The sequence below is a fragment of the Mastomys coucha genome, unplaced genomic scaffold (assembly GCF_008632895.1).
Source record: "Mastomys coucha isolate ucsf_1 unplaced genomic scaffold, UCSF_Mcou_1 pScaffold17, whole genome shotgun sequence".
Taxonomy (NCBI): Eukaryota; Metazoa; Chordata; class Mammalia; order Rodentia; family Muridae; genus Mastomys; species Mastomys coucha.
In genome coordinates this window covers 24,366,986-24,393,384 of record NW_022196899.1, presented here as the reverse complement: position 1 = coordinate 24,393,384, position 26,399 = coordinate 24,366,986, and the positions used below count along the sequence as shown (strand labels likewise).

Genomic DNA, 26,399 nt, shown 5'->3' with positions numbered 1-26,399 from the left:
TGAAAAGTAAATACTAAATTTAAAGGAAGGTACTTATGGATAGGAATTACAACATACAGTACATGGGAATCTCCTAGAAACATGGAAATGGCAAATTTAATTCAAATATGTCAGTAGTTATAGGTCATTAATACAGGTCATCATATAGTTAAAATAGTAAGTAATCTAGAATGTATTTATGTTTGGAGAGAGCTAGAATATATTCAAATACTTCATGAGAAATTCTCAAATAGGTAGATAATGAAGGGTAAAAGTGGAGGCTAGAGAATGAACTTCATGCCAACAGTAATCAGATAGAAATTGATGCATGGAGCAATGTCACAAAAAGTCAAATTTAATGAGAGATGCTAGATCTAAAAGACATATTTTATAACAAAGGATCATGTCTTCTAGGAAAATTTGGCTATATTAATAAAGCTACAAATTGGATGAAACAAAACTTTCAATTATGAAAGGAAAAACCAAATCCAATAAAGAGATTTAGAAAATCCTTGATGGTAGAAAAATATGAAAAGCCTGAGTAGCAAGCTAGAATTAATTGAATATATATGTTTATACATATGTGACATATACATATAACTTTAACTCTATATTGAGTAAGTGTTAGAATATAAAGCATTTTTTAAATGTTTGGAGAGTTTAGATTATTTAATATATACAGTCTCACTAATGAAAATGAACTAGTATTTAATTTCAAGAGATTAGAAAGTCCTCAAAGGTTTTGAAGATCCGAAATATAATTTAAAGTAATCTAAAGAAAACAGATATTCTCTCATAGTTGAAAATGTTCTAAGTTGAATAATAATTAAGACATAACATGAAATATTGTGAAGCAGAGCCAATACTTTAGCTTTTGGAATATGTTCCCTACTGTAACATCTCGGAACAATATCCTGTCTTCTGAAGATGCCATAGTGTCTTTCTCTCTGAGGTCACACATGTAGCTGTTCCATAAAAGGAAGAATTTCTGTTCCTCCGAGTCACTGTCTCATTCTCTTCCTCTCCATCTTTTCCTTCCCCTCTCCTCCTCCAATCTCAGCTGCCCTTCAGTACATTTGCTCAATAGCTATAGATGTGATGCCATTGGCTTCTAAGAGTGGTTCATAAGAAATATTGCAGCTCCTCTTTGAACCTCTTGAAATAGGCTCTCTGAGGATGAAAGCTACCATATAAAATCTCTAGACTTTGAGAACAAGCAAAAAGAAAGCTCAGGGTTGGTATGTAAAGGAGAAACATACAGGGGGAAAGAAATATCTAACTATCAAACAGAAGTCCCAGCACCTCCACCCAGATTCTAGTTGGTCAATGAACAGCCAACACACAGGGTGAATTCAACAGCCACTCGATTCTATTGGTGGTCAAAAGGATCTCACATGGAGGACCACCAGATTGAGCCTATGAATTTCTAGTAACATGAAATAAAATGAAACATTTTCTTTTTAATAACTTAATAGGTAGATTGTCATATATATAGATATGAACAGAAATATAGTTTTAGAGTAAAGTTGAAAGACAATGCCTGGAGGAATTATAACCACAAAAGAAACACACAGAGAGTCCTACTTTCTGTGTAGTAGTGACAAAGCACAAGGTAATTAAGGGAGAAGACCAATGAGAAGTGCTGAGAAAGGAACAATCTTTAGACATTTGGAAAACACAGATAAGTGTCACACAGCTGAGGTGACATGTTGAATGGATGATGTGCTGGTCTGAATGAAAATAGGTTCAGCTTAGTCCTCAGTTGGTGAGCTCTCAGGGAAGGATTAGGAGGTGTGACCTTTTTGGAGAAGGTGTGTCACTGGAAGTAGGCTCTTAGGTTTCAAAAGCCCACACCAGGCCCAGTTGCTTTCTCTTTTTCTCTGTCTGTTGCCTATGAGTCAGAATGTAGCTCTTAGCTACTGCTCTAGTAACATGAATGATGACATGTTCACATGATAAATGATAAAGAACTGACTCTGAAAGTGTAAGCTCCCAATTAAATGCTTTCTTTTGTAAATGTTGTGCTTGGCCATTGTGTCTGTTCCTAGCAATAGAACAGTGACTAAGACAGATGTACAAAAGATGATAGATAGATAGATAGATAGATAGATAGATAGATAGATAGATAGATAGATAGATAGATAGATGGGAGAATAGGTTATAGATAGGTGACAGAAGATAGATAAATTATAAACAAATGATAGATAACAGAAAGATACAAGGGAATTTGAAACTATCCTAGTAAAAGTAAAGAGGAAAAAATTATAATCTATGTAAACATTATTTTGTCTTCAAACATGTTCCATCTCCAAAATGAATTCCAAGAACAAGAATAGAGACCTAAGCACAGATAGGGAAGGTTGGGTATCTGAAAGTTAGTATGAGTTGAGAAAAGCATAACACAGCATCTTCAGACATACAGGTAAAATAGAAAGAATCCCCACAGTCACACAATTACCTCAATGTATTTTGTTGTATAATTGAATATTTATATATATATATATATATATATATATATATATATATAAAACAGATAAATTAAACTCATAAGTCTCTCTCACACACAGACACATACACACACACATACACACACGCACACATACTAGTACATATATAGGAACACAATACACATATATAACCACATGCTGCAGGTGGTATAAGAAATGAACTCAAACATTTAAGTAAGAAAGAAAACCAAATTATATATGGAGGTTATGCAAAAGAAGAAATAATTCTAACTTGCTTTTGTTCTCATGAAACATGAGTGTAAGAACCTGGTATTATAAAAAATGTGGGGAGGGGGCTTGAAAAGAAAGAAAAAATACAGTTTTATCATAAATATATCCACTAAAATCATTTTTAAAATCCTAATGGAATCCAACATTATATTTCAAGGCATAATATACTGGTAAGATTTATTTTAGGGATGCAAAAGCCAGTTAATGTTAAAACCAAATAATTTTCTATATAGATTCAGCAGTGGTGAGACTTATCACTTGTTTATAATTCAAATATGTATGAAATCAGAATGTTCTTAATGTAATCAGATGAATCTCCATAGATAACATGTAAATATATATTCATTTCCACTTCTCTGATGTACATGTTAAAAAAGTCCATCCTTTGAAACCTTGAAAGGGGATGAGATGTATTGTGAACATCATTTTTGAGATTATACTTTAAGACCAATAAATGAAATAAACAACATTTTAGGAGTTAAACAAATTGACCAACTATTTGAACAAAATTTTCAACAAATGTCAAACAAATGGCCAATAACATGGAAATATTCTTAACCTAATTAATAACCATGAAAGTGCAAATTAAGTCACAACATGATGCTATTATAAATCCTCAAAGGACCTGAAACAGAAAAGAGGACATCCCAAATACTGAAAAAAAAATTAGTAGCATCAGGTTCCTAGGACACAGCGGGTGGGAGTATAAATTAGAATAATCTCTATGTGAGAATGCTTAAATATAAATAGTAACAAAGAACATGTCAGACTTTTTGAACCTGTTATTCCAGTTGAGATATATTATCCAGTGGAAGTACAAGTGTAACTCCACTGAAGGCTTACTTAAATGAGAATATCCATTATTCTTCAGAGTCATTGAAACCAAAACATATGACCAATTATGCTTCATCTGTAAAATTGATAGATACTCATTCTGATAGATCCACAGAATACAATATTATTCAGGATTAAGAGGGCACGAACTGCAAGTTTATGCTGTACATGGATGTGTCTCAAAAGCAGGATGATTAATGAAAGAAGGCAACAGACACCCACACACACAAAGACTCACAGTACAAGTTTGTCTGTACACACTACAAAAACAAAGCAGAACAAAATAAAAAAGCTGACTCGTAGGTTTCCACACAAAGAACAAAACAAAGCAAACCATCTGTGTCCTTCAGCCGTAGAGAGTGCTTCTTTGGACATTCGTCAGAGTTGATCCTCACAATAAGATCATGCTGGTAGTCTGGGGACTGACCCAGCAACAGAGCATAGCCTAGCACACACAAGCCTTCAGAATAGATCCCCTACTGTAAGAAAAAGATGTCCTTGCATACTTTACTTTTGCAAAATCAAAATCTATACTTTAGGATTGGATACTGTTTGGCATGGGTGGCACACTTCACTGAATAGTTTTAAAACAAGGAAAGGCAGTTTCAAAGGGGTAGACACCATTAGCAAAGTCTAATCAAGAGTCTCTGTAGTTCACGTTGCCTGTTACTTTTTCACACAATTACTCCAATGTATTTTGTTGTATAATTGAATATATATATATATATATATATATATATATATATATATAACAGATAAATAACTCATAAGTCTCTCTCACACACAGACACATACACACACACATACACACACGCACACATACTAGTACATATATAGGAACACAATACACATATATAACCACATGCTTGCTTCACTAGCAAGGTGACAGTTAACTATCTCAGGTTGGACACACAGCTCCTCCATCTCTTTCTACTTGGCTTCTGCCATTCCTCACTGGTTCTCCCTTATGATCTCCCTTCCCTACTACTCTCTTGCATCCGCATTCATCATATTGAGCAAGAGTCTATCAAGAACTATTCTGCATGTAATAAACATGCTGAATTGAACAGAACTGTTCCATTGTTACCTGGCAGGTCACTTTCTAGTGTGAAAATGTTTTAGAATACACCTCAGGTGTTATTTGAGTAGGAGAAATGCACAAAATCGAGGTCTGTAATTAAAGATTAATTAATTAGGTTAATTAATTTTTTTATTAGTCATGGCTTTAGAAGTAGGCACAACTACGTATAGCTCTGTTTAATAGCCAACACATGCTGGATAATACAAAACACTACCAATTTCTCCCTGCATTCTGGATCTCATCCTGAAACACTGATTGCTATGAAATTTCTATGTCCTATGAAATCCAAAAATGTACCATACAAAGGGCTCCTTATTTAACTATTCAAAAGTAGCACTTCAGATATCAAAGATCAGGAAATGGATACTTCTCTAGAGCATATTATCTCTGATTAAAATGAAATTCTAGAGCTGAGGCTACAGCTCACTAGGTAAAGCAGATGCTGCACAACTGGAGAACCTGAGGTTGAATACCACATACAGTCTGTCACAGCAGTGCATATCAGTATTCCCAGTGCTTCTGTGTCAAGATATGACAGAAACTGAGATCTCACAAACTCTCAGGATAACTGTGGTAGCATCCAACAGAAAGAACAGGGCTAAAGGTAAGAATACCTGAGGTTGTCCTGTGAGCTCCATCTTCATGCTGTGGTATGTGTAAGCTTACAGTCACACACATAATCATACACACATGCACATATACATAGACACAAAACTAAATAAAAAGAGATGCTCCCTCTTTTCCTCCTTTAATCTCAAAGAGGAAGGAATGTCAAAATGTTGGATCAATTTTAGCAGAGGCATTCAAGTTTCTTTCTTGGTGTTTAGGTTGCAGGGGCTGATTCTATTTATCTATCCAATTGCAGATATAAATGAATGTGCTGTTGACAATGGTGGCTGTCAAGACCGATGCTATAATACGATTGGCAGTTATTACTGCGTATGTCAAGCTGGCCAAAAACTGGAGGAAGATGGCAGAGGATGTGAAGGTACCAGTTAAGACTGTCTGCTTACTGATAAGGAAACAGAGAATATCTATATAATGCAAAAGACTTTTTTTTCATCCAAAGCCAGTTGAAGCACTTGTGTTAAATATTGTCAAGAGCTTATCTTCTACTTGTGCCTAGATTATAAAATTGAAACCCATTAGAACACTTCGAGAAGCTTATTATAGGCAGCATATGATTGTATGCTGGTGGTGCTTTGGCCATGTTCTGATTATAGAATTTCAATCATTCATTTAATTCCTGGAATAAAGTACATTTTTAAAAGCTTTTCATTTATTTCTATAGCAAAAATTTGTTGCTTCTCATAAAATAGTCATAGTTACTAAAATAGAAATGGGGGACACAAGCTTATGTGGGGACAGCATCCTTGTATCAAATGAGCTTTTCTGTGAGTTTAATTTTTCTTTTTCAAATTAATTCCTTTCATCTTTAATGTTTTAAATCCATCATCTTATTTACTTGACAGTCATTGAGTTCCTGTTCTGCATTAGGCTTTATTCTATGCCTGAGAGATGTAAAATTAATGAGCAATAAATTCTTCCCTGAAGGAATTCATTGATTAGAGGCAAAGATGGGAAAATGTACTCAGATCTTACAAACTGATGTACTCAGGCATTCTTAAGTGGGGTTAAATGCACTGGAAACAATAAGATGTGGGTTTTACTCTCAGCTCTGCCCCTAATTGTGTAACCTTGAGCAAGTTACTTAATCTCTCTGAGATTGGCATCATCTGTAAAATTTAGGATAATGTTAGCTCCTGAAACTGCCAGCAAACTTGCTTTGAGACCTAAATAAGACAATGTATTTAAAACACTCAGCATGAAGTGTGGTGTAGCCTAGGTTCAGAGGATAACCACCATGCACCGTGCTTCCATTCAATTTACCTGCTGCTCATCTTGGGAAGGTGGGGAGTCAGAAAGGGCTTCCCTCTGTAAGCACTGTACAGGGTCTCTAGCCTTCAAGGATCACATGTGTTACTCCCTGTTGTCTTTTCTGGCTTTTACTTTTATTTTTATTTTCTAAGTCACTCTATGATAATGATAATATACCTTATCATTTCATAAATTCATAAATTCAGGCATCATTATCTGTTGATTCTGTTTGTTTTGGAGGATTGTAACTAAAAAAGTATTCTAGTTCTGTTGGGGACATTGATCTTATGAAATCTCACTTCCTGCCTCTCCAGTGATTGCAGTGAGACAAATGTGAATAAAGAAGTAGAGAGTAAATAAAAGAAATCTCCAGTGTGCGTACTAGAATGAGGTAATGGCTTAATACAGACTGCTCAGTTCACTTGCAGCTTGAATGGTTAGCCATATCCATGGCTTGGATATGCTATAATATGGAAGATTTCAGGTCGATAGCCAGGGACGTTCAAGTAAGAGAGTATCTGTGTCCTTCTGAGATTGGCTCTCTTCAGGGAAGGCGCTTCTGAGAAGGTATAAATTCTCAAGGGCAACACTGTTCCTTTCATCCACTCACTTCCTGGGGATAATACCTAACTTCTGGTGTGGTTGGTACTGCAGTATGGATTCAATATCAGAGATGTCCAAGTTAAAAGAGAAAGATGACAACCCAGACTGTACAGTGACATGTTGCTTGTTGTGACCTTCTTCTGTTCTGACAGGCAGTGACCTATGTGTTGTCCTTTTGCTGAATATTGTCACAATCATCAATTTCATTGTCATAGACGCATTTCACATGTCTAGCATTTTACACCAGTTATTAGGCTGACAATGCAGATTAGACTGTATGCCTTAGCTCCCTTTCATCTATTTCTCTTATAGCTGAATCAAGATACTCCATAAACACTGAAATATTTAGCAAGTAGTGTTTTCTCTGGCTACTGCATTTGATGGTGGTAGCTTTGCAGAAACTGTGAAGGGATACGACTGCATGAGGAGACTGGACAGTGGCATCTCAGAGCAGGGTTGCTTTGAGCACACTGAACAGCCGTGTGTCACACAATTGGGTTTTTGACATTTACCAGGACCACACACACACACACACACACACACGCACACAGTCTCATTCATCTTAGCAGATTTTCTTCTGATTTTCTCATGTAGCTGTTTAGTAGGTGATGCTTGCCTAATCATGTTGCTAGCTCTCTTGCTGATGGCATGATGACTTTGAACTCGTTCACATCCATAGCGTTGGTGTGAGTACACAATTCTCACCTCAAAGGAAGCAAAAGATAATTTATTCTGTATTCAATGTGAGTGACCATGGCTCTGTCCTGGAAACACTGATTTAGCTTAGGCCATGTTGCTAATATGCTAGCAGTGCCACAATATTTCATAATAACAGAAGAAGAAAGTGTTGGAAGTCAGTTCTAATGCTCTGATTCAAATGGGAATCTGAACATCCAAACGATAAAGGCTATTGTCCCCAATTTTTTTGGATCAATCAATAAAGATGCCAATGGCCAATGGCTGAGTATGGGCTTAGATTTTCTCAAGCTAGGATGCAGAGTGAAATGGTGAGAATCACCAGGATGTGAGGGGCGACAGAAGAGGAGAGCTACAAGAGAGTGAGAGACCCAACAAACCATATAAGACTTCTGATAAGTGGCCCCTGGCCATTTGTCTGATTGGGCTCAGGTAATCAGGGGAAGGTTTAGGAGTGCCCAGCCTTTGAGGTAGCCCAGACATTTTAAAAATAAGCTATGTATGTGTGTCTTTCATTTGCTGATTGAAAAATAGTTCCTGGGTGGCTGTTTGCGTGCAATCCACCAGGAGCACAAAGCAGGGAAGCAAAAACTCACCACTACAAGAAAACATCAATCTAGATTCTTTTTAGTGCATTGGTAGAAATATCAGAGAAGTAGGTCACGAAATCTGGGAAAATCTTGTGGGATCCGCTGTGCCCAGCCATTGGCCTTTGGCATCTTTACTGATCAAAGTTTTTAAGTTTTTATTATAGTTATACAATTGCAAGCAGGTTTAATAGTTCACTCCATCCGTTTATCCATGGATGCATACATTCAGTCATTCACTCACCCATGCCCTGAAAATCCCTGTCCTTTGAAGTCTGCATCCAAAGAACAGGCACTTGTGATGTATTTATTTCTCTAACATTTACCAGTTGTGAAATGTAAGGCTGGTTACTTATTATAGGTTAGATTTTTGTCATCTATAAAACCAAGATAACCATACTTAGTGTGATAGAGACTCAAGGATTAAATGGCACATTGGATGAAGTCACTGTGATAGTGGAAATCCTTTCTGCTGCTTCTTTGTAACTTCATGCAAAGGGGTGTGTGCTTGTGTTTGTGTAATTGCTGGTCTCCCTCTGCCTCCTCACCTTCACTCACTCCCTTTTTTCCTAGAAAACGAATACATTGCCTCAAATACATGTTTGTGGAAAGAAAATAGGCTATGGATTTGGGCTCGCCTTGTATTTCCTCTCTGGGATCTGGAAATTGGATCTGTAAATGCCAGGAGACAATGACTGCTGCTATTAACTCTGCTATGATGTGTGTTTGGGCAGAACTAATTCCACACAGGGAAAACTGAGATTCCCAGTCTTCACCTGTGGCCAGGTAGGAGGTTTGCCTAAGGAGTCCCAATGATTTTCACCTGTAAGTTCTATTCTCAAGTCTTCAGTTTAATGAAATCTGCATTGATCATCTGTCTCCATCTGATTATTTTGGGTTAGAATTAGTTAAAATTCAGCCAGATGACATTGATACACACACACACACACACACACACACACACACACACACACACACACCACACACATATGTGTGTATAATATATATATCTTTTTGAACCTTTTCAAAATACTAATGAATACTAATGAAACATTCTCCTAGTGTATAAGAGATGCTCAAGAAAACACACATAAGTTGTTCTCTTTTCCTTTATTTCCTTCTATAATATTTGTTGTTGAAGGTTAAAAAAATATGGCCAGCAGGATTTTCCCTCTCCAAAGAGCTTCCAGTTCAATAAAAGAGATCAGATGGGTACACAAACAGCTGTAGTATAAGAGAGTAGAGTAAATATGAGGCAGGCAAAAGCAAAGTGCCCAGGGGCTTGGGAGCAGAAAGAGCTCACCCAATGCTGAGTCAAAATGAGCTAGAATGGGACAGGCACAAATTAGAGTCCCAAGATGGAGTGTCCTCCTTCCATTTCCTTAATAAAGTTCCCTACTAGAAATTCACCTGTTACTTCATGGCTTGCTGTCTCACTTGCTCTTGATTGACAACAAAAAGCAACTTGGTTCTTCACAACAGAATTGCCAGGGCCATAGACAGGACATTTGAGTACTCATGTCTTTCAGACTAGAAAGGAATACCAGAAAAAATCAAAACTAAAGCTTTGCTGTGAAAATTAAAACTCTCTCCATCTCTTTTTAGTCTTTCTTTTTAAATAATTATACAGTTTTCTCCTAATAATTCAAAAGAATCATTTCACATACTCCATTTCAGCAGTGAGCTATAGATCAGCTATTAAATATATATAAGGATTATATGCATGTATATGTATATTAAAGAGAGTTTAGCTGATACAAAGTCCCAGTAGAAGCTGTCTCCCTCTACAGGTTTCATAGGAACATGCAGATGAGTGGCATTTGTAAGACAGAAATGAAAAAAGGAAGATTGCTGTCAGTCACCATTAGAGATTAAACAGGATGTGCTAGCCAAATCCAGCACAGCCAACTAAGGAAGGAGGAGTTGTCTTGCTCATAATTTTCCATCTTGGCTGGCAAGGAGGGACAGTGGCTCTGGCTGTGACTGTGGCAGTGTGAGAAACTTGGCCATGCATCCAGAGTTAGGAGGCAGAAATGAATATGAGTGGTCAGCTGTCTTTTGTCCCAGGAATCCAAGACAATCCTCCAAACTCCCTGAAAGACACTCCTGGAGCTATGTCTCCGAGGTGATTACAAGTTCAATTGAGTTGACACAGAAGAGTCAACATCATTTGGAGTGTTACTTTTATTGGTATTATAAGACATAGAGGACCCAGACATCTACTGTGTCTCCTGGAAAGGACAGGGAAGTTACACTCATGGCTTGGGAAACAAAACATGAAAATTGACAATACTAACAAATATACTAACTTGGGGGTACAAGTAACTCATTACTTTGTTTGGAGGGATAAGTAAACTTTCCCAGGGGATGATCCCCCTAGTTGATCACCTACTATCAAGTGATCATTTCTGAAATCATACACATACAAGCAACACTAAATCGACTCAATAGATCTTATTTATATACTTACTCAAATATATCCAATAATACAGAAAAAGCGGCCATAAAGTTGAAAGGGTGTGTGGGGATATGAAAGAAGTAAAAAGATAGAAACACAGGAGGGGTTGGAGGAAAGAAAAGGAAGTAGGGAAATAATGTAATTATATTTTAATTAAATTTAAAAATACAATTAAACCTAACAGCAACCTTCTGCCTCAGCCATCTGTGACAATTTCAAAGACAACTAATCATGGCAAGGATGTACGCGAGGATTTGGGGAACTGTAGAGAGATGATTTTGTGTATTGTAAAGATGCATCGCCTATCAATTAAGAAACCTATGGCCTGTAGCAAAGGGTAGTATGGGGCATCTGGGAGGCAGAGAGAATTCTGGGATAGAACCAGGTGCCGGGGATCCACCAGGAAAGATGGTTGTGTGGTACCAGAGCATGGATAGCCAACCTATTTTAATGTAGGTTAAAATAATTGGATTATTTTAAGTTTTGATCTAGCCAGAGAAGAGCATAGACATATGACCAAGGTATTTGTAGATATATTTTGAGTCTGAGTCTTATTTCTGGGAACATGGATCTGGGAGGAAGAACCAGGACCTAACTTCTACAGGGCATAGTGTAAGGAGTTTAGGTGAGGAGTAGCTGCACTGAAAAAGGCAGGATGCAATATGGCACAAAACCCCTTGTTAATGTACCAGTAGTAATCTACCTGGCAATATGAAAGGCACTACTTAATGGGGAAGGCTCTTGCTGACCAGGAACATGCCTAGAAAGGGGAGAGATATGAGATTTTTCCTACTCTCTTCTTCACACTAAATAATGGTGACCCATTCAAAGTTGAGACAGAGAAGAAGAGAAATGAGGTGCTACCGGTTCTTCTGTCTGTGAAGGATTCAGGTCAAAGAGAGGGGACAGATGCAGGAAAAACAATGATATTGAAAGTGATGCATTGTACAGCTGCAGCCTCTGCTGTAACTAAGCACGTGCTTCTGTGTGGTTAGGTTTTCTAGCTCCAACAGGCTGAGCAAGTGGGACATTTGCAATAGCACAGACACCCATTAGGTGTGGGACACAAAGTCGTTTACCCATTTCATGTACGTTTTCTTGTAACATCAAACGTTTTGTGTACATTTAAATATTTTTTTGCATGTTCAAAATGGCCCCTTGCTGACTCATCAGAGATTGTTGGCTATAGTTGAAAGATTATTATAAGTTGAATTCCATTAGAGATCAAATAAGTTGATTTGACATAGTATGTTGTACACAAGGAAACTGGTAACTACACATTTAAATCAATGACTAGAGAAGATTCAAGTCTCCAGAATGCAAGGAACTGCAACTCCAAGACAGTTATTCCTAACATAGTTCCTTAGACTATAAATAACCATCACATTTAAAGGCCTGATTGATCACTGGAAAACACATTAAACCTGCAGCCAAGAGAACTGGGCAAGTTACATTTCATTACCGTTTTCTTTATTAAAAGTGAGTTGATTTAACCTCAGGAAAGAATCAGTAAGTACTGGAAGAGCGGAACAGCTGTGTAAAGGAGCTCTGATGAACTCAGTAATTAGGAGACACCCAGGTCACACAGTACAATGTGTCTTAAACTCCAATGTGTGTGTGATATAACCACAGGACATATTCAAATACACCTTCTGCTGCAGCACGTGTGAGGATCTGAGCTCCTGGAGAGGTGATGTGGTAGCTCCATAGACCACATTCTGAGTTGAAAAGCTTAACTTCTTTCTTTCTGTTGGTCTCAGAAATAATTAGAAAACATTTGCTAATTATTATGTAGGTATAATGAAGGGGTGTACAAAATGGTGTGAAGTGTGATCTCTGGTGCCTGAAAAAGATAATTATATAAAGACACAACTCAAGTACCCTATAGTTCATCCCCTTAAGGTTTGCAAGTCCGTGGTTTTAGCAGAATCACATGTTCCTGCAATCCTCACTACAGTCAATGTTAGGACATTGTTGTCACTGAATAAAGAAGCTTCTAAGACTTCTAAGCTTCTAAGGACCTAAAAACTTTCCCTCCCCACAACCCCCAACACTCTATGACTAGAATTTTATATATTATATCTTCCTGTGACCTCTTTCACTTATCATATTTTTATAAAGTTCATCCCTATTGTAATATGTAGCAATAAGTACCCTCTTGTTTGTAACAGGTATTCACTATTACCTTTGAAATGTCTATGTAGACAAGACTGGTCTCATACTCTAAGTGCTAGGACAAAAGTCATGTGCCACTATGCCCAGCAACGGCACTTCATTTATTTTTATACTTAAATAATTTTTCATTGTATAGAGACATACCATTTCCTGTCTGCACACTTGACAGCTTATGGGCCATAGGGGTGCCACTACTTTTGTGGACATATGTCATTCTCACTTATATAGAAGTAGGATGAATGTAATATTGAATGGCTTAGCTGCATAGCCTGATACGTAGAGATAAGGCCTCCTGGATTTTGCAGGGTATATTATTAGTGTATGTTTTATTAGGGCTTCAACTCAGTTTGTAATTCTGTATGGAAATGGGCAGGTGCAGTTTGTACGTTTTGATGGAGCATATCAGAATTGATAATGATCCAATGAGACTACGGTTTCTAAATAATTGTATTGCCTTTATATTTGGGATGGTGAAGAAAGTGAAACTGCCCAGCTATTGACATCTATATGCTATGAGGGTAGAGAATAAGCATATTAGAACCATAAGAAAATGGAAATATCAAGGTCTTTGTAAATAGTAAAAATAATATAAAGCAAAGTATTGAGTGATATATTTCACATGTAATAAAGAATATCTTTATTTTTAATTCTTAATTTATTTGGGGGATTATAATATAATAACATCATTTTCCCCTTCCCTGTCATGACCTCTTTATTCAGTAATTGTTGTGAAATGCATATATGTATATGTACATACTTATAAATTCCCAAGTACAACCTGCTCGATCTATAAAATGTTACTTATATGTATGTGCTGATCAATAAGTAAATCTTTAAAATACCTTAGTCTTGGGTGTCAAAACTGAACTGGACTTCTCAGAAAATTTTCTTTCACTATACAAAGGCTTCCAATGCATTTTCTCATTTAAAAATCTTCACTGGCTTTCTACACATGAATCTGCCATAGCTTTTGATATTGCCATCTGGCAGTACCTGCTTTTTTCCCTTTTTTATAAGCCTCTGTTTTCTTTTTTTGCTAGCTCTTAGTTTTGTCCATTAAATCCTATATAAAGCCATTAATGAGAAGTAAGATAAAAGATAGAACATTCTGCTTCATGTTTTCATTAATTATGTTGTTGGGGCATAATATTTATCAGTGCTCAAATCTAATTGTCAACAAGTCTTCTCTTTGATGAGATGACCTATCTATGTGTTTGTTCCTCTTGCTGTTCCTAGCATTTCACTTTGTTATGTCAGTGAAAATGAAATTACCAGCTGGTTTTCAGAGAGAAGTGAGCAACAACTGCTTCATTAAAGAAAGGCTCTACATATACATATAAGCAAACAAAATCAATGCATGCTTTAAAACTTGTTTTTGCTTAAAATGCATTCTTTCTTGAAATAAAGTATGGCTTCTTTCAGGATGAAAATGTTGAGTATAAACAATAGTTCCTAAAGGAGAAAAAAACATATATGTATATGTGTATGTGTACATGCATGTATATAGATATATATGTGTATATGTATATATATGTACTTATATATTTGTGTGTTTATGTATGTATGAATATATATGGGTATGTATATGTGTCTATATATTTGTGTGTGGGGGAGTGTATATATATATGTGTGTGTATGTATGTGTGTGTGTGTATATATATATGTGTGTGTATATATATATGTGTGTGTGTGTGTGTGTGTGTGTGTGTATGTGTGTAAAATTTATTGTCATCAAGGTATAGAGAACATTCAGGTGCCACTGTCAGGTGTCAGATGTGTAAATGTAATCCTGCAGCTTTATACAGGCTGCTCTTTGATGTCAGAGATTTTCCCTTTCTGTTCACATGAACTCCAAGTACTTGATATGTCACTTGGGCATTGGGTAGCCACTGGTGAAGGCATCAAGTAGACCCAGTGCATATCCTAGAAGGTGTTTAATTTCTCCTCTGGAGTTTGCTTCCTCATCTGTAGAATAAGGCATAAGGAATGGGGAAATCTCCAAACTCTTCTAGGTTATAAATTCCATAATTCCCAAGCGAAAACCTTGTGTGTGTGTGTGTGTGTGTGTGTGTGTGTGTGTGTGTGTGTGTGTGTGTAAAATGTATTGTCATAAAGGTCTAGAGAACATTCAGGTGCTACTGTCAGGTATCAGATGTGTAAATGTAATCCTATAGCTTTACAAGGGGTGCTTGACATGTATTCTTGAGAGCTGGAATTCTGAGAAAGACAATAGGGAGTGATAACTAGAAGTTATGATGTAAAGTCTAACACCTCTCCCAAATTCTATAGCTATGATGAGGACCCAAAGCATCTTAAAGTATCAGAGAGAATGACAAATAGAAAGCACATGCCACAGATGAGCTCACCAGAGATGCTAGAGACCATGGTGTCTGTCTGTACCTTCAGATATATTTAAAGAGACTATTTTTTATTTAGAGGTCTGTATGCATCTTGTTAAATAAATAAATAGATTTACATACCTCTAATGTACTACTTTGTAGTCAATATGTGTGTGTGTGTGTGTAATTTCCCATCAATTGTTCATATCAGTAGTCAATCAGGAGGAGATTTTCAATAGGATAATAGAACATGAAGTAGTTTCACAAGCAATTCCTTGAATTCTTCATTCTTCAGTGGAGAGGAATAACCATAGTTTCAATAAACACTTTTGCTAAAACTATCAAAGTGCATTAATTAATGAAAAAAAAGTTGGGGCTGGAGTGGTGCCTCAGTGGCTGAGATCACTTGCTACTCTTGTTTGGAACGCTGGTTTGGCTCTCAGTACCCACATGGTGACTCACAACTGTCCATAAACTCCAGTTCCAAAGGATCTGACACCCTTCTCGATCCTCTGTTGGCCTTATGCACATAAGTATATGCAGGAAAACATTTGTAAATATAAGGTTAAGTAAATCCCTTTAAAAAATTAGAATAGCTGAAATTCTGAACTCAGAGATTTTTGTTGTTTTTGTTTTTGCTCATGGAATATTTTATATTTATAATGCTCATTTTGTAGGATAAAAATAATTAAGTGTAAATAAATATATGATCCCTATATTAGTCAAAGGTCAAAAATTTTAATCAAGTTTTTATGTGCTCATTTTCTGAGTATACTTCACACTTGAGTTTACATGATAACCAAAAGTTGATAGATGCCTCAGAAATGATTTGCAAGGCACAGCATCCTTTAAGATGCTGCTTCTCATGTGTCCTTTCTAATAATATGCTGTTGATGGAAAAAAAGAGATCCGAAGAAATCAAGCCCAACCACTTGGAGGGGTTAACAAAATCAGACATATCTGTTTTAAGTCAACATGCATCAAAACAAAACAAAATTTAAAATTAAATCTATTTCCAAAGATGTACTTACATAGTTTAAGGAAATTTTTGGCAAAGCTAGGTGTTGTGGTATACCTCTGTGATGTGAGCACTCTGGAGGCAAGAGCAGGGTGATTAGGGAATTTGAGGGCATCCCTATGTATAGAGCAATTTCAAGCTGGGTTACATGAGACCCAGACTCTAGCAAACAGAGCAAAAGGAAAGAAAGGTAGAAAATACTTTGACAATCAACATTGGTAAAGTAGAACTATGAAGAAAGAGAAAATGACATCTACACATGCCCAAAGAAGGAGCCTTATTCAAAACTGTGCACAAATGGATACATAAGGCTAATTTTCTCACTGATTAAGTTTCATCTCATTCCATTTGTCAGGGTCCTGGGGTGGCTTCTAATTTAACTTCTCTATAAACTTGGATCAGGTCAATAAAGGTTAGTATTGAAAAAAATTAAAGGATGTTTTCTATAGCAGAAGGCTGAAGTAATAAGGAATTATTAAGAAATAAAGAAAATTCTAAATAATATAGTACTTCATCTATTGTACCACCTATTGTATATGGACATGGACATAAAGAACTTCTCACTGGAATGAGACCCAGACCATGCTGAGGAACCAGCTTGTTCACTGATGACAGTAAGGTCTCAGTGTGGGAGGCTTGTGAGCAGTGTTCAGTGAATGACACTGTAGTCTCTGCATGACCACAACATCAGAAGTTGGAAATATGACTTCGTTAACAAGCAGATATCTACTCTGTAGGGCATTGGAGAAATTTCATGGAGATCTGTTTTCATTGTGCCCCAATGGGGAATGCAAAACGTTGGTGGCTACTGGGTTATGCTGGCCACCAGTCACTTCAGCAGGCAGATGTGAAGGAAGCTCACTTGTTCTGCAGGTGCTAGAAAAGCGACCTGCCCCATAGAAGCTGGTATTGGAGAAGTTGAGGGTAAGGCAGAAACCTGATAGTAAAAGTTAGAAGCCAACCATATTGGAGGAGAGAGAGGCTGGAGAAGCTGAACATGAGAAAGCTGAGCGGACTTCCAGGGCCATGTGTTGATTAAGCCACACATGGAGAGGCCACTTACTGTGAGGGTCTGGCACTGGGTAAGCTGCATTAGGAGTTTGTCCATAAGAATAGACTAAATCCAGGAAAGACTACTGGTTACCTCACAGTGTCTTACCACTTACTCTACAGTGCTCACTAATAACAAGACCCAGCATCAGTGTTCATTTATGGAAAGATATTAACAAGAGTCACATCCATTCTTACAGAGTAGGGAACAAGAAAATTGAGAGCAAGGGGTTAGTATGTCAGCAGTCAGCATGGTTTCCAGTGGTGCTCCCTCACCTCACAAAAGAATGAGAATTTTAAGTGCCCGACCTTTGCCATGACTGGGATACTCCCCTGAATGAAATGATGTCCCTCCCTACTCATTTCCAATGCTGTCATATGGCTTGCATGGGCCAGTAGCACATGAGTGATAGCAGTACAGCATCCCTTTAGATCAAAATAGAACTTTGAAATGCAAGTTAGCTGTTCAGTCTGGAATCCTACATCTAATGCTTTTTCTGTGTTTGATAGCAAGGAGCTTGCTAGTTGCTGGTTGGTTCATTATGATCATGCTGTTCAAACTATGGCAGAAACTTTCGAATCATCCATCAGTGTATTACTGCATCAAGGAGTATAGAAGGGCAGGGCCCACTTTGGACCAAAAAATAATTCATCAATAGTCATATGAGAGAAGTCTTGAGAAACAAGTTATGTGATGTCATATTAGCCTTCCTTGGTTACAGCTCTTCAGGTCAGAGATGGGAATATCATTGTCAGCAATTCCTCAGTGTGCAGAGGAACCCTCTACCTTATTTTAACTTTTATTTTGCTAGTTTTGATGATGTACTGCCAACATGGCCATTAATTTCATCTTTTCCTTATCAAATATCCTCAATTTGTTTTGGATATTGTTCTGTAACTTTTGATTCTTCTCTTGCTGTTGTTTTAGTTGCTGCTGCTGCTGCTGCTGCTGCTGCTGCTGCTGCTATTGTTGTTTCAAGACAGGATTTCTCTGTGTAGCCCTGGACTCACTTTGTAGACCAGGCTGGCCTCAAACTCAAGGAGATATGCCTGCCTCTTCCTCTTCCTCCCAAGGGCTGGGATTAGAGGCATGCACCACCACAGCTGCTGAACTTCTGGTTCTAATGAAACTTGGTAGACTTTTCTATGTCCTTTTGTGGAGGAGATAGTCTCTGATGAGCCACACTGTGTCACAAACTTCTCATGGAACATTCCTCAGCTTCATTTTTCCTCTTCATACATGAAGACTCAATCTCTTTATTTGTCTGTGTTCTCATACCACTTTGGGCAAAAAGTTCATCTAAACTTCTCATAGTATGCTGTCTCATTTCTCATCTTGGCCATATTTCTCACTGGCTTAAGATAACTTGGAACTAAGGGTCTTGCATTAATTTAATATCTTGATCCATGTCTTGCAGAGAGTCTGGTTTATGGCAAAGTGTCCATGTAGGATGAATGGCTGGAAAAGAGATCAACGCTATTGGCAGATAAAAATGGTCAAATTTATGAAAAGGTGTTTCTTACACTATAAAGTATTATCTTCAGGATACAGCACAGTACAAAGTACATACCCAAATCAACAGCAAGAAGTCTACTCATTGGCTAATAAAATATTATCTGTATAATCCTAAAAATATTGATTAATTTCTAAGGCTCCATCTCCCGAATTTAAGTTCATGAGTTCCTCAAACATAACCCATAATGACTGACAATTAAAGTATGTTTTTCTTTGAACAAGGAAGACAGTGCTTGTAATGGGATAGGAAATGAAGTTTGACAGCCAGAGAGGTATTATTCTCTGGGTAAAAACCTAAGTGGCATAGAAGTCTTTGACATAATATACAGATCGTTCTGAAACAAACTTTAAATTTAAAAGTCATGTGAACTGAATATATTCTAAATCACAGAGTTTCAACATTTCTTTGCTTAGGATGGTGTGTGACTCAGATTTTCTTATGTTTTTGAACAGGCAAACTATTCAAAGTATAAGTAGGTTGTGTCATGCTTAACCTTAATCTTGATCATGGGAAAAGAGGTACATAATCATTGAATACACTAAAGAAATAACCATATCAGCCAAACTGTTCCTGTTTGACTTTCCATGGGAATATTTGCCTGGGTAAATCTCACTCTGTCCATTGACTTGCCTGCTATGTAATTATACATTTTTTTCATACTAATCTCAGGCCTTAAGATCAGGAAAAATAGATATCCCTAGGACCTGTTATATATTTTTTTAATTGGCAGATCAAACCATATTTTTCATGAAAAGCCTAAAAGCTACAGCACTATTGAAAAATCCTCATTTTTTTTGGTGGTGGTGGGAACTCATCTGACATACCCTTAATAAAGTTTTAAAACAATCCATAGTAGATTTCTCAGGAAGTTTGCATCTGCCACCATTCTCATTAGCAGTCCAATTTTAAGCACTACTTTAGGCACGATTATCGGCAAATGTTAGTAGGGTTGTTTAATATTGAAAGACTGGTGGCTGAAGGGACAGAAAGCTCAATTATTCAAAAACAGCAGTTAGGTTGCTATTTAGAGTAGTTTAACAAACACAATTGCATCTTGTCTTTACTTTCAAAGGGCAGGCTTGTATTCATTTCCTCAAATATGTAGTTCATTGAAAATGCCAACAATTCTAAGTGGTTTTTGCATGAGAAGAAAGAGTTGATTAAAACAGAATTACCTCTGGCTTGTTAAAACAGGAATGTTTTATGATTGACAACTAGTTCACACAACATTTGTTCAATTGGCAATATTATATAAAAATTAGAAGCCATATCCCCTGCCTCACCTACTGCTTTCAGAAAAGGCAAGCAATTAGATTCATCACAACCATTGTCTTTTTGTTTCTGTTGGATCATCTATCTGGAAGGCTGTGCTTTTGGTCTCAGGCATGCTTGCAGAAGTGTTCACTTACCTAGATTTCCTCAATCAGAACATGTTAGCCAAGGCAACCCTGATGGAGTGTGCTTCAAGAATAAGAAGGGAGCCCTTGTTGATGTGGAAATCATCAGTGTCACTTAAACGCTTACATAAACATGTTCCTCAGGATGTGAGTGTGATTGGGGATAGGGTGGTCAGTTAAGCAACTCATTTGCTGTAAGACCACTAAATGAGTGGAAATTTAAGAGAATGTCCGTCTGAGGTAAATCTGACTTTGGCTACTAACCTGCCTGCTATGTGACATATACTGTTTTCCCAGTAAGCACGAGTCTCGAGATCTGCATGTATGGGTCCTTGAGTTCTCTCTCCAGCACCATGGACAGTAGGGGGCAAGATTCTTCCTTCTATTTCTTTTTTAAACTGTGTATATTAGTTTCATTTTCGTCTTACCTTTGGTTTGTAAATTAACACTAAAACATCTTCAAAATGACATTATTGACTCTCTTTACATTTTAACATACTGTTTTGCATCCAATAATGAGTGTTCACAGTGAAAATGAAATACAGATTTATTAAATTCTAAACTTGGAAGACTAGCTCTTTTTTTTTTCTTTTTATCTGCAGTGAAGGAGAATACAAAGCGTGGTTACCATATTAGTAGCATCCTAGTAGATTTAAACTAACAAGCAGATGACAGATACTTTAAAATTGTCACTTTTTTTGTCCTCCAGAGCATGACATTGGATCTCCCTCTTATGTTCAGCCTTGATTGCAGGACTCAGACACCCCACTCTTTGGAGATAAAGCTGGAACAGTGCTCATTTCTAGCGTGGTTTTAAAAACATTTTGGTTCAGGTGTTAATTTGGAATTATAGGATAGAATTTAGTATAAATTAATTGCCTCTGTTTGATTATATTAGCTCTATTGTTTAAATCAGTGTGTCTGATTCTCAGATCTATTAATTTCATATTATTATCTGAAATTATCTTAAAGGTTTCAGGACATTAGTACAATGATAGGTCAAAGTAAAAAAGTATGTTATATTTTGAAATCATTCATCCCACTTGCCTGAGTGGCAGACCTCATTCCTAATAATGACTTAATCTGGCATAGGACAAGAAGGACCAAATGAGATAATTGAGCATCCTTGCTTCCTGGGTGCCGTTCAGTAAATGGCAGTTTTCATGGCACTGTAAGCAAAACCTGGGAATGCTACACTCATCTACCTTTCCCGAGCATAAGGTAATACTCGCTTATTCCCCAGATTTGATTTCACTTTGGGGATTCTGTTTGCATTTACTTTTTGACACTCCTTGATACAAGCTACAGTCATCTGAGAGGGGATAACCCCAACTGAAAGAATGTTCCTCACAAGGTTATCCTGTAGGCAATTCTGTGGTGCTTTTTCTTGATGGATGTTTGATACAAAGGGCCCAGGCCACTGGGGACAAGTGATCTTGGATGCTATAAGAAAGCAAACTGGTAAAGATCGTTTCCCAATTTGTTGGTTGCCATTTTGTCCTATTGACAGTGTCTTTTTGCCTTACAGAAGCTTTGCAATTTTATGAAGTTCCATTTGTCGATTCTTGATCTTAGAGCATAAGTTATTGGTGTTCTGTTCAGGAAATTTTCCCCTGTGCCTATATGCTCAAGGCTCTTACCCACTTTCTTTTCTATTAGCTTGAGTGTATCTGGTTTTATGTGGGGGTCCTATATCCACTTGGACTTGAGCTTTGTACAAGGAGATAGGAATGGATCGATTTGCATTCTTCTACATGCTAACTGCCACTTGAGCCAGCACCATTTGTTGAAGATGCTATCTTTTTTCCACTGGAGAGTTTTAGCTCCTTTGTCAAAGATCAAGTGGCCATAGGTTTGTGGGTTCATTTCTGGGTCTTTAATTGTATTCCATTGATCTACCTGCCTGTGGCTGTACCAATACTATGCAGTTTTTATCACAATTGCTTTGTAGTCTTACAAATTTGTAGTCTTACACAATTGTTTAAGGTCTGGGGTGGTGATTCCAACAGAGGTTCCTTTATTGTTGAGAATAGTTTTGGCTATCTTGAGTTTTTTGTTATTCCAGATGAATTTACAAATTGTTCTTTCTAAGTCTGTGAAGAAATGAGTTAGAATTTTGATGGGGATTGCATTGAATCTGTAGATTGCTTTCGGCAGGATGGCCATTTTTACTATATTTAATTTACTATATTTACTATATTTAATCCTGTCAATCCATGACCATGGGAGATCTTTCCATCTTCTGAGATCTTCTTCAATTTCCTTCTTCAAAGACTTGAAGTTTTTATCAGACAGATCTTTTACTTGCTTAGTTAGGGTCACACCAAGGTATCTGATAGAGGGCTAATATCCAATATATACAAAGAACTCAAGAAGTTAGACTCCATGAGAAACAAATAACCCTATTAAAAAATGGGGTAGAGAGCTAAACAAAGAATTCTCAACTGACGAATACTGAATGGCTGAGAAACAGATAAAGAAATGTTCAACATCCTTACTCATCAGGGAAATGCAAATCAAAACAAGCCTGAGGTTCTACTTCACACCAGTCAGAATGGCTAGGATAAAAAAACTCAAGTGACAGCAGATGCTGGAGAGGTTGTGGAGAAAGAGGAACACTCCTTCATTGCTGGTGGGATTGCAAGCTAGTACAACCACTCTGGAAATCAGTTTGGTGGTTCCTCCGGAAATTGGACATAGTTCTACCGGAGGACTCAGCTATACCACTCCTGGGCATATACCCAGAAGATGCTCCAACATGTAATAAGGACACATGCTCCACTATGTTCACAGCAGCCTTATTTATAATAGCCAGAAACTGTAAGCAACTCAGATGTCCCTCAACAGAGGAATGGATACAGAAAATGAGGTACATCTACACAATGGAGTACTACTCAGCTATTAAAAACAATGAAGTTATGAAATTCTTGGGGAAATGGATGGGCCTGGAGAATATCTTCCTGAGTGAGGTAACCCAATCACAAAAGAACACAAGTGGTATGTATTCTCTGATAAGTGGATATTAGCCTAGAAGATCAGAATACACAAAGTACAAACCACAAACCATAAGAAACTCAAGAAGAAGGAAGACCAAAGTGAGGATACTTAGTTCCTTCTTAAAAAGGGGAACAAAATACCCATGGAAGGAGTTGTAGAGGCTAACTATGGAGCAGAGACTAAAGGAAGGACAAATCAGAGACTGCTCCACCTGAGAATCCTTCCCATATTCAATCATCAAATCTAGACACTATTGTGGATGCCAACAAGTGCTGAATGACAGGAGCCTGAGCTAGCTGTCTCCTGAGAGTCTCTGATAGTACCCATCTAATACAGAAGTAGAGGCTCACAGCCATCTGTTGGTCTGAGTACAGGGTCCCCAATGAAGGAGCTAGAGAAAAGACCCAAGGAGCTGAAGGGTTTGCACCCCTTAGCACGAACAACAATATGACTGACTAGTACCCTCAGAGCTCCCAGGGACTAAAACTCCAACAAAAGAGTATACATGGGGGGACCTCATGGGTCCAGCAGCATGAGTATAACAGAGGATGGCCAAGCCGGTCATCAATGGGAGGAGAGGACCTTGGCCCTGTGAAGGTTCTATGCCCCAGTGTAGGGGAATGCTAGGGCCAGTAAGCAGGAGGGTGTGGGATGTTGAGCAAGGGGAGAGGGGAGGGAACAGGGGATTGTTTTAGGTTTTTTTTATATTTTATTTTTTTCTTATTTTATTTTATTTTTTTCTCATTTTATCTTTTTTCTTATTTTATTTTTATTTTTATTTTTGGAAGGGAACCTGGGAAAGGAGATATTGTAAATAAAAAAACATCTAATAAAAAAAAGAAAGAAAGAAAGCAAACTGAGCTGCCAGGAAAAGGATGCCAGTCAGCAGCATTCTGCATTCTGCCATTGTCTCTCTATCAACTCCTGTCTCTAGGTTCCTGCCTTGAGTTCCTGCCCTGACTTCCCTTAGTAAGGGGGTATGATATGAATATGTAAAAAGATTAAACTCTTTGCCCTCCAAGTTGCTTTTGTTCACATCTTTATTACAACACTAGAAAGCAAACTAAGACATTTATCTTAATGCACCCTCAGCTGTTTTGTCTCTGCAACTGTATATAGGAACCTGTAACTTAGAGTGTATTACCACAGTGTGCCAGGTAGGACCTGGGCTTTTCCCATAGTGTTTTGTACATTGTTTTCTCTCTCTTATTATGACATTAACCTTCTCTAGGAGAAATTTGACATTCTCTTTTGCTATTTAAGTGTTGCTGCTTGGTTAATACTAATTTTAGTGTGCTCTTTTTAATACCCGAGAGTCAGAAACAGTCCCTTTGAGATTAATGAGGCATTAGGATTGCTTGGGGGTTTCATATCTAGGTTATTTTTTTTCTTTTGAAATCTAGGTAAGAATGACTTAGGACAATTCAGAAGGATTTAACATATTTATAATATATATGTTATTATATATATATAATATATATATATATATATATATATATATATGTGTGTAATTTGTACTTTCAGGTATGATGTGGGTTTCTTTTCCTTTTCTTTTGCTTCACATAAGTGATAATACTACCTAAATTTGCTAAGAGTATCCTGATTGGTATGAGCTTATTCTTTTTAATGAAGATGAGTTATTAAAGATGTTAAGTTTTATAACACCTATATGAATTAATTTATAAAACAAGAATATTTTATTCAACAATTATAATTTTTCCTAGAAATATGATGTTTTATAGGGCAAGAAGGCAGAAAAAATTGATACAATGAAATAATTTGAAAGATTCACTGATGCAAAGAGTTGCCTTTTTAAAAGATGTTAATGGAATGATGGGTTAAGTCTACTAAGTGAAGTAGCCACCTCCTTAACTGGCTAAGGTTTGGCAAACTAGGACATAGCTATTCACTTAATAGATAATAATAGAGAGAGAACCCAGGGTCCTGTGGCTCCAAAGACATGACTCCTTGGATGTCTCTATTAATAACCATATTCATAGAGTAGTAGACTCAATTCATTCATTGTCTAAGCTGAAACACTTGGAGAATAAAGTGGGAGAGGGAGAGACATAATTAAACATTTATTGCTGTTAGTTTTGAAACTTAAAGAGGCATCGCATTCCATACCATAAACATTTTTACTCACAATAAATGATAAAACTGTCAGTGGAAGCACACTGCACCTATGATAGTATGCCCAAGCTCTGAGGCAGCGCTCAGCTTTCTAAATAAGCTATGATTTCTTTCATTTCTCTATTTACAATGTCAACTGATAGTATACCATGACAATGGGGTTTGGGGAGGCAACCCTCTCTAGATTTTTGAAGGACAAGGTCACTTTATCTAATGTATGGTTTTCATCTGTACTTCTTGGAATTAGTGAGAAGGTTGAATCAAGAGAGAATACCAACTACCCCACCACTCCAAATCCCTAATTATGGTAGAATCTACATTTTGTCTTTTTACCATCTACAATGCATTAATTTACACAACATTGCCTTGATCATCTTTACTACAGTTAATACTTCACATGTACATCTCATAAGAACAAAATGAGTAAAACCCCCTTTTCCTACACACACACACACACACACACACACACACACACACACACACACACACACACGTTTGGGCTCAGCCTATTCCTGAGTTCATAAAAATTAATATTGGGGCTTGAGGAGTTTTGTCACTCATTAGCGTCTTTGCTGCATACACAACACGTTCCCAGTTCAGTCCCCAGTAGCCATGTAAAGAAGTTGCTAAGGAGATGCACATGTGTGATTTCAGAATTGTGGAAGCAGAGACAACACAGTCCTTTGAAGTCACTTAGACAGATGGCTGAAGCTAATTGGCAAATACCTTGTTCTAGGAACAAGGGTACCTTGCACCTTGTCTCAAAAAACAAGGTGGAAGACAAATGAGGAAGAGAAGTAGATTCTACCTCTGGTCTTACCTTCACATCTGTGTGCACACACATACATGTGCATATAAAGAGAGAAAGAGAGAGAGAGAGAGAGAGAGAGAGAGAGAGAGAGAGAGAGAGAGAGAGAGA

At 37.2% G+C, this 26,399-nt stretch overlaps 1 protein-coding gene across 5 annotated transcripts in view; it reads left to right on the top strand.

The window, feature by feature from the left end:
* LOC116095049 (EGF-like and EMI domain-containing protein 1) overlaps positions 1–26,399 on the top strand; it is a 599,877-nt gene that overhangs the window by 427,020 nt on the left and 146,458 nt on the right. For 4 of the 5 annotated variants that reach the window (XR_004120413.1, XM_031376552.1, XM_031376549.1 and 1 more), the window contains one exon: positions 5,498–5,620. The exons of the other annotated variant lie outside the window; for it this stretch is intronic. Coding sequence is in view for 3 of the 4 variants with exons in the window: in XM_031376552.1 (XP_031232412.1) it covers positions 5,498–5,620 (123 nt within the window). In the remaining variant the exon portion in view is untranslated. The remainder of the gene's footprint in view (positions 1–5,497; positions 5,621–26,399) is intronic. 5 annotated transcript variants of the gene reach the window in all.